The sequence below is a fragment of the Gallinula chloropus genome (genome assembly GCF_964237585.1).
Source record: "Gallinula chloropus genome assembly, chromosome: 5".
NCBI classification, from domain to species: Eukaryota; Metazoa; Chordata; class Aves; order Gruiformes; family Rallidae; genus Gallinula; species Gallinula chloropus.
The window spans coordinates 12581119-12590108 of record NC_140090.1 but is presented as its reverse complement, the minus strand read 5'-3'; the positions used below and the strand labels follow the sequence as shown (position 1 = coordinate 12590108).

General features: G+C 45.7%; 1 protein-coding gene across 1 annotated transcript in view; it reads left to right on the top strand.

The window, feature by feature from the left end:
- Nucleotides 1-399: 399 nt before the first annotated feature.
- Nucleotides 400-8990, top strand: part of SLC15A2 (solute carrier family 15 member 2) — a gene marked incomplete at its 5' end in the record, with an annotated part of 39877 nt that continues 31286 nt past the window's right edge. Inside the window, 5 exons of the mRNA XM_084265356.1 lie at nt 400-531; nt 3862-3949; nt 4561-4702; nt 6491-6583; nt 7632-7731. Coding sequence (XP_084121482.1) covers nt 400-531; nt 3862-3949; nt 4561-4702; nt 6491-6583; nt 7632-7731 — 555 coding nt within the window. The remainder of the gene's footprint in view (nt 532-3861; nt 3950-4560; nt 4703-6490; nt 6584-7631; nt 7732-8990) is intronic.

The following is an 8990-nucleotide window of genomic DNA, read 5'->3' as shown; positions in this document are numbered from 1 at the left end:
CCCCTCAGAATAAACCCGTCATTGCTGCCCTGGGAGAGAGATGCACGCTCTGCTCCCAAATCCACGGGCTGTAGTGGTATCTGGGACCTGGGATTTTTATTCAGCTCACATCTGTTCAGCATACAGTGCTGTGCTGGGCTGGTGCACGTCCTATGGCTGGGGGCTTGCCAAGCAAACAGGAGGTCTGTGCCACGGAGTGCCGACAGCCCCAACCTGTGAGTGCTTCAGGCTGAGTTCTGTGACTCTTGTTGAACTCTGGAGCTGGATTTCCTGGTAGCATCTCCCTCCCCTTTCTGCCTTGGCTGCACAAACGTGCTCAATTAGGGTTAACTCAAACTGAATCAAACTTCATGCCCGAGGTTGGAAATCTTCCCAGTCAACTCACCACAGCCTCATAGCATGGTGGGAGACAAGGCGAGAGGGGAGATGAACGCTTTTCAGAGAAACACATCCAAGGAAACTTTGTTCACTTTGATTTCTGCAGGAGATGATCCCCCCAAAGGAGTTTTCCCTGTTCAGAAAAAATCCCCGGTGAGTGTTACAGCTGGTTTCCTTTGCTTTCTGCTTGGCTTGCTCGAAACATTTCAGGATCTCTCTGTTCTTTCCTCTGTTGTGCTCTGGCTGGAGACAAACACCCTTTCTTGCAGAGCGGTGAAATAAGAATTAACAACTCAAGGCAAAAATCCCTCTGCTAACCTGATTATGTTAAGAAGGGGCACCTTAAAGGGGAAAATAAACTGGCTGAATGTTTGGGGAAGAGGGTAAGGGCTTTGATTTATGCCTTTTTCCTAAATGCCGCTTTCCTTTGTGGGAAAGGACTTCTCTGAAGTGTGTGGGAGGATGGGAGGGAAGGAGTTGACCCTGCATTTGCCTAGTTTGATGAAACCCATCAGGGAAGGGTCCCCCACCACCGTGCTGCAAAGCAGAAGGAAGGACAGGGACTGAGGACAGGCCACTGAGGTATGTCATAGAGCCTATCTGCAGTGCCAGAGCCTCAGGTTTACATCTTTGGCTCTGGTTTGAAGCCTGATTCAGGTGAGTATCTTGTTGCCTTGCAGCCTTGAAGGTTGTGCAGTTTTCCAGGCTTAATTCTGGCTGAGTGCCTGATCCCAAAAAACTGCATGTTATATTGACCTGGGGAGAACAGGGCTTGTATCACACTGCTTTGACTTGCAGGACAGTAACGCTGCTCACAGTAATACTCACTTCTAAAGCTTGCAGTCAGTCATGTCATTAGCAAGCCATCTATTTAACTCAGATTGTAAGTACTGTGCAGACATTAACTATTGGATATCCAGAGCTCCTGTGAAATACTAATCTTAGTCCCATTTTGCAGCTAGTCAGCAAGGAGAGGTGAAAACAAACTTCTCCTGTTGCTGGCACTTTAAATGACCTTTATTTTTTCCAAAGACACAGGCCACCAACTCCCACAATATCTTTAAGAGCTCCCTAATCCTGCAGATCCCAGACTTAGAGCAGTAGCTGAGCACGGCAGCCTGTCTGTGCGCTTGTGAATCCAGGTTTAGCCTCCTTGCTTTTGCCTGGGCTCCCTGCTGAGCAAGGTCCTTCTCCACGGAGGTGAGTGAGCTGCTTCTGGCCCTCCACATGGATGAAAGCTGCCCGCTTTTGGATGTCCAGGCAGGCCACAGGCAGGTCAGTGATACAGCGGAGAGAATACTCGAGGGTCTCTGCGTGTGCCGATGCTGCCTCATGACACACAAGCCAGATGGAAGTGCCCCTGCTTGTAAGTTGCTCTGTGTTTGTAAGCACTTACTCAGGATCCCGGCTCAGGCACTTGGGGAGGTTTAGCTGGGAAGTCACCACCTCCTGTTCTTTCCCTGCCTGCCCCTGCTCCTCTGCAGGAGGTGCCCATCCCAGGGCAGGAGTGGCTGAAATGGGTCACTGCCAGGTTTTCTGTCACTGCAGGTCACAGCATGGCATGTGATACCTTAAACTGCCACAGCTAAATCCATCAGGGCTTGTGCATCAGGTGCAGAGGGGTGAGTTCAGGCAGCGGGTTCCTGACTCCTGGCCACCTGGGTCTGAACAGCCACACTCTGCATCTCCATCAGGTGTTGGTAAATCTCATGAGTACTGATAGTGAGGTTTGTGAATGGGGAAGAAAAACATCCCTGTTACACAATTTAACTTCCAAGTTCAGAAAACCCCTTCAAGCACCCACAGGAAACATAATTTGCCTCTTATGGCTTTTCTTATTTGTTATGAAAAACCTGTTGGAGAAAGGTATTTGGTGTGTACATACTTCTGTGTGTTTGTGCCTTTACAGCTTACATATGCCACCGTTTTCAGGCCACTCTAAAAGCAGGAGGCCCCAGTGCAGTTTCCAAGGGAGCCCACTCTGTCTTACAAGCCATATGCTGAGCACGATGGTTTCAGAGTAAATAATAAACAAAACTGATAATTACATATTTACTCTAGTAAAGCAAAGAGGCCAAGGGTTTATTAATAAAAAGGAAGTTCATATATAGTAAGAGAAAAATACAAATAAAAAAGGACAAAAATATTTGTCTTTAGAGATGCTGGGTTAAGTAACAGAAAACATTTGTTGTTTGGGGGGTTTTCTTCCCTTTTCCCCCTTTTTTCTTTCTGTTTCCCCCTCCAGCTAGCCAGTCTCTTCTCTGTGGTTGCTTTTGTATAATATTGAGCAAGACAGCATCATTAAGCTAGATTCTTTCAAACCTTGATGCTGTTGCTTTGGGAATCCAAATAAGCTCAGGCCTCTTGGTGGGGAAATAAACCCGAATAAACACATCTATTTTGGTATCTGTATTTGCATTTGGGACTCTGAGAATACAGGAATTTGTTATTTCCGACACAAGGCACAGAAATGGATGTGAAAAGTTCATCTCACTTCACTGGCCCGTACTGTGGATGTTTAAAACCACAGCTCTCAATGCAGCTGTTAATATTACACTCCCCCTCCATCCCTCATGGAGTGTGTGGCCAGCCCCTCTCTCCCACTAATTGGAGGAGGCTGGGCAGTGCTGTGGAAACCTGCTTTCCCTGCTGTGATGCAGTGGAGCTAAGCAGGTGGAAGCTGCTTAGCTCAGACCTCAGTCGGGTAGCAAGAGGGACGGAGGCCCATGCAAGGTCATGCCAAGACTCATCTGTTTCAATGCCTTGTATTTAGCTTGGAAACTACTGATTTCAGCTGGAGTAAAGTCAGATTCAGTGAATGAATGGCCGCAATCATGCAGGGTTGCCAGTTCCATTGCTGTTTTGTGTGGTTTTGATTAATAAATTGAATTATCTATAGTTTGCCAGCACTCTTGGAATGTGAAATGGATACCATGCATGAGGGACTGATGCTCTTCTTCAGTGGAAGTGGTGGCACAGCTCAGTGCAAGTGAGGTGCAGAGATTGAGGGTGGTTGTCACGCAGGAGGGAGCAACTTCATATGGAAACAGACAGCAGCTCCTTGGAGTCTACCAGCTGCTGAGGTAGGGTCTGGTACTAGGGGAGGGAGCAGTTTTGGAGCAGGGTAGTAGCTTTATGTGGGGTGTAGAAGAAAAAGTATCTTCTCAATGGGTTTTTGCATTGCAGCAGAGAGGTGGTAAGACCCTTGCACTGGGTTCCTGGAGCTATGAGCATGGGGGGCTGCTGACAGCCCAGAACTCTCCATGGCAGCCCTCACTGATCCCATGTTGGCCAGGCTTAACCAAAGCAAGACAGGTGTGGGGTCCCCTTCTTCCTTTGAGTCCAACCTACAGGTGGACTACCCCAGGCAGCGGGCACCTGTTTTTTGGGCTGGACTCCTCTCTACCACCCATACACCATGGAGATATATTGCTGAGGTGAAGGCTTTCACAGAGCTCATATGTTCTTGTTTGTCTCCTGCAGAAACTCTGTGGCTCCAACTACCCCATAAGCATTGCCTTCATTGTGGTGAATGAGTTCTGCGAGCGTTTCTCCTACTATGGCATGAGAGGTATGTTGCCTGTGTCTGGGAAACAACTTTCCTGGTCTTGGGATTCTATATGTGCTGTCCTGATGTTCCAGGGCTGTGCTGTGTGTGTGACCTCAGCTGACTTTCAAAGTGCCTTAGTATTTTGGGATGCAGGTTTGTCTTAACGTTAATGCTATACCTTCTCTGAGAAGTTGGACTAGAGAGCTCCAAATGTACCTCCCAGTCTAAATTTTTACATGATGCTGTCTCCAGCCTGATTTCCCAGTGTGAGGTGTCTTTCATGGTCCTGTGCAATCAGCACATTTGGGAATTAAATCGAACAGGTGCCTAATTTGCAAATAGAAAATGTGCATAAACAAAACTACAGGTTATGGTAAGATAAGCTAGAAAATACATTTTCCAGCTAAATATAAATGTTTATGAGCACAGAATGCCTGATACCCATATATCTCATTTTAGCTTTTCCTGTGTCAGGGATTATGAGGAACAGGTCTGAAAGCACAGCTCTTTCCACAACAGTGCTCAGAGCTGCTAGACACATCAGTGGTTTTCTTGCCACTGTAATGTAGCTTCCTGCTTACCAGCAGAGATGCACATTAACTATCTGATGCGATGTGCTTGTTTCCTTGTAGCTGTCCTGACGCTCTATTTCTTAAGCTTCTTCCACTGGGATGAGAACCTCTCCACGGCTGTGTACCATGCCTTTTCTGCACTCTGTTACTTCACACCTGTCATTGGAGCCATCATGGCAGACTCATGGCTGGGGAAATACAAGTAAGTGAAGACCTCTCTTTAATTCAGACAGCATACATCTACACCATGAAGCCTGTGCAAGGGCAGTGCTGTGTGTACTCTTGGTTTGGAGCTAACTCAGAGTGCGGCAAAGACACACCTGTGAAGGTCAGCTCCTCTCTGTTAATGGTTGAACAAACTCTTTGTTCGTGCTGTTCTGTGCTCCTCTTCCACCCAAGGGCCAATAGGCAACAAAGTTGGAACAAATTAAATCTTACAAGCACACTTTTCCTCCACTGTCCTTTGCTACCCACCTCGAGGAAGCTGAGGTGTGGGGGGCATTAACCTTCAGCTTGCCAAGATCTGCTTCTGAGGAGTCAAAGATGGCAAGGAAGCAGTGTCATCCTCCAGATCTTGCAGTTTCAGATGAAATGTCCTTTACTAAGCATAGTCAGGGACGTTTATGTTCCCCCTTAAGCTGTACTTCCTTCTGCTTTCACAGCATAAGGAGTGAGAAACCTGGATGCACTCAGCACATGACCAGGTAAACTCTCCCTAGGTTAGGCAGTCTTCCCTTCTGCTGCTAAGCTGTGGGGGTCATCATCTCCTCCAGAGTGGTGGTGAGCACCCTTCTTTGCTTGGCACAGTTTTCTTATTGTCTGAGGAATCTTGGTGGTCAGAGTGATGAAGTGCAGCTGATTGCTTCTCTCTAAGACTAAGTATATCTAGCAGACTTGTCAAGACAAGGAAACCACCCAGCTGATGTATGCCTTTCCAGTAGAACATTTTTAAGGTGATACCAATGTTTATTTTTCCTTGTGCTCAATTGTAGTCATTCTCTTGTCCCTTTGAATGAAAAATGTAACTGTGGTGGTTTATTAACCTAATTGTTTAAGATCACCTAGCAGTGTGTGTTGGTATTTGAGGGTGTCTCACAGCATGATGTTGTGAGAAGGTAAATCCCTGTGCAGGCCTTGGTACATTATGCAGGAGACTTTCCCTGGAGTAATCTCTGTGACTTAATGGAAGGTGGCTTTTGCTGTAGTAACTGGACCTTGGCCAATAACAGATTAGAGGGCATTTAGGGATGCTCTGATGTGACTCTAAATTAGCTGTTAGATCCAAACCCAGGTTGCATCAAGGATCACTTCCATAAAAGCTCATAGGTCTTCTTCTAGTGTCTCTGTCCCAACAAGTCTTTCCATCCCCTCTGTGTGTTTAGGCTGCACAAAACCACATAGGCATCTTTTTACCCTGAAACTGATGAAGGAATACCATATGCTGAAGAGCCTGATCCTCCTAGTCAGACTTCCTCCTCTCCCTCACCAAGACATGGGAGACAGATAGATGAGCTCAGTCTTTCAGAGGTACTTGGGATCTAAATCAGATTTGTAATGGAGAAACCACACCTAATTTGGATGTATTAGGTGGGCAACAGTCCTTACATATGCCTTCTGGTCAAGAGATTCCCTTAAACACATGCAGTAAAATACCAGCTATTAGTGATGTGGAAATGGAGTCCAACCAGAACAGTACCCTTCCCTGTGTGCATGGCAATACTGGAACATTTTTAGTTTATTCTGCTCAGCAAGCCCTGCAAAGAAAGCAGGGGCTATCCCTGCTTAATCTTGAACCCATTTGCCTATCTCTTTCCTCCAGCAAGCTCAGTGCTGACACACAAGAGTTATAGCTGCCTGCTAAACCAGTGGTGTGAACAGCCCAGTTTGTGCCTGCCAAGCAGACCTGCCCTATCAGAAAGCACAGGTGTACACTGCTTTCAGATCATACATCACAGGCACCTTCAGTCACTGCTGTTTGCTCTCCTCACAGGACGATCATCTACCTCTCCATTGTGTATGTGATTGGCCACCTGATCAAGTCAGTCGGTGCAATTCCATCCCTAGGCAACCAGACGGTTCATGTGTAAGTAGCTGTTGAAACCACAGTGCTGTAGTAGGCTGTGATGGTAGCTGGTTTACCCAGGACCATCATTTGTTTCACCTCCATCAGACCAGCAGTTTGGGGGCTGTGCATGGATTGCTTTTATCAGGGAAGGGTTTGGAATATCTGAGTAAGAACACAAGGGTGGACCTAGGGTGAGAATGCCCCAGGAAGAGTTGGAAACCACCAAAGAAACTTGAAGTGCTTTGAGATAGGGACCTCTGATCATATCTCTCTACCATGCTATTCTCTGTCCAGCTGCCTGCACCTGGCTTATTCTTCCCTCATTTCATCAGCAAAGCTGCCCAGCTCAGCAGGGTTCCCCTGTGTGCATGGAAATGCAAAACCAAAGACACGTTTTCTGACAGGAAAGAGGAAAGTCTGTTTCTTCTCTAGGGTGCAACCCTTCTTGCCCTCTACACTATGAACTCCTAGGCTTGTCAGAGTAGTTCCTCAGCTGGCATCTCTGAAGCCACCAAGCTATTTTTGCCTAGGTGGTCACAGTTTTAAAAACATGTGCTCTCAGGCAGGAGCACATCTCATTTACAGAAGAGTTTCCTTTTGTCCCAGACCTGACCAGTCCTGACACTCCTGTTTCCTACAGAAGTCATCTGTTGGGCCTTCACTAGGAGGTAGAAAGCACCAAAGAATGAGCCCAGTTCAAGCAGTTTGTCTTTGCTTACCCAGGCTGGAACACTACAGGAAAAAGACCTCCCCCTTTTTGTCGATTGAGCTCTGCAATCTTTTGTTCTCATATGGGGGAAAAATAATCCCATAGATCTTTGATCTCTAGTATGTCCATTGGGCCTCAGAACAGCAAAAAAAAGGACAAAGCCAGTTTGGTTAATTGATTAGCACTGAATGCAGAAATGAGGATAGTTAATTGTTTTTCACACTTACTTGACTCCTTATCCACTACCCACGTGCAAGAGGCAATGATACCAGAGGAATCATGGTTGGGTGACATTAATATGCTCTCATAAGCACTGGAAAGGTTCTGCAATGGTGATATTTTTGTTCTTGTGTGAAGGATCCTGTCTATGGTTGGTCTGTTTTTGATCGCCCTTGGAACGGGAGGTATCAAGCCCTGTGTCTCTGCATTTGGTGGGGACCAGTTTGAAGAGCAACATGTAAGATTTCTTTTCTTTCCTAAAAACTGCAGTGTCTGCTTACTTTATAAGGATGTTTATGTGATCAAGTCCCATTATACTAGAATAAGGGCCAATTTACTAGGAAAAGATGTAGTAAGATTTGAGGTAGGATGGTTTGCATGAGACTTGAGAGAATCTGGATGCTTCAGAACAGATATCAGGAAGGGGGTAGGTCACAATTGCATCAAATCATCTCAAAGTTAATTCAGTGTTGGGGTAGTTGGAAGATTATGTATCATGGAACTGTAGAAATTTTAAGCCAGTTTAAGAGGTATGATTAAAATATACTGCACTGGACTATAGCAAATAAAGGAGAAAACTGTACTACTGGCCTGTGCTTCCTTGGGAATTTTCCTTCACTCACAGTCTGTGTCTTTGTTGTTCAGAAAGAACTGTGGGAAATTGCAGTCTTTTGAAGGTAGTGCTGGTACTGAATCTGCCCAGGGTATTTTTTAGATATTCCAGAATGGAAAATTCTAAAGAGTTGGGAAAATAATTAGTTTTTTTTTTTTTTAGCTCTGCTTGTGCTCAGCATCCTGTGACTTGTGGTCCAGCTGCTTCCTATGCTCATTCCCCATTATGAGTGCTTAGCCCTTTGCCTGCACTGATCTCAGAGTCCTATCATGCAGCGCAGTGGTTCAGCAAGGGATAAGGTAGTGCAGGTCAGGAAGTACTAATCCTTGGCCAAAAGCATGTTTTTCAAAATTGATCTGAAGTTAAACACTTAGATTTTTGTTGACCGTGTGAACAGACACATGCAACTTTCAGCTATTTTCAGTGGCAGTATTCAAATCAACATCCTCTGTGCGTGGCCTAAGTCCTCAGATATGTGGAAGGCCACTGCTGCAAGAAAGCAAGGAAGTTTTTGGGTCTGTGATAAGTAGGCTAAAATTCAAGGAAAATTATTTAGGACAGCTGGAAAAATTTTCCACAGATAGATCTAGGGAAGTACTGGAAAAGACTAGAAGCTTTGGGAGATGAAATAGCCATCAATGGAGGCACTGAAGAAGGACAGTAGGCTAATGGTCTGTCAGGAAAGACTCTGGTAGAGTTGGAGAAGGGATGAGGGAGCCCCATAGTTTGCTGTTTGTCATTTGCACTGCCCCAGCATGTGGTTATTCATTTAATGGATGAATAATAGAGACTAGAATGTTTATTCTGAAATTTTGGGAAGACTTGTGCTTTCTGCATGTGAACTGCATGAGGCTGAACTGATGGAGCTTATGGTTACTAAGGAA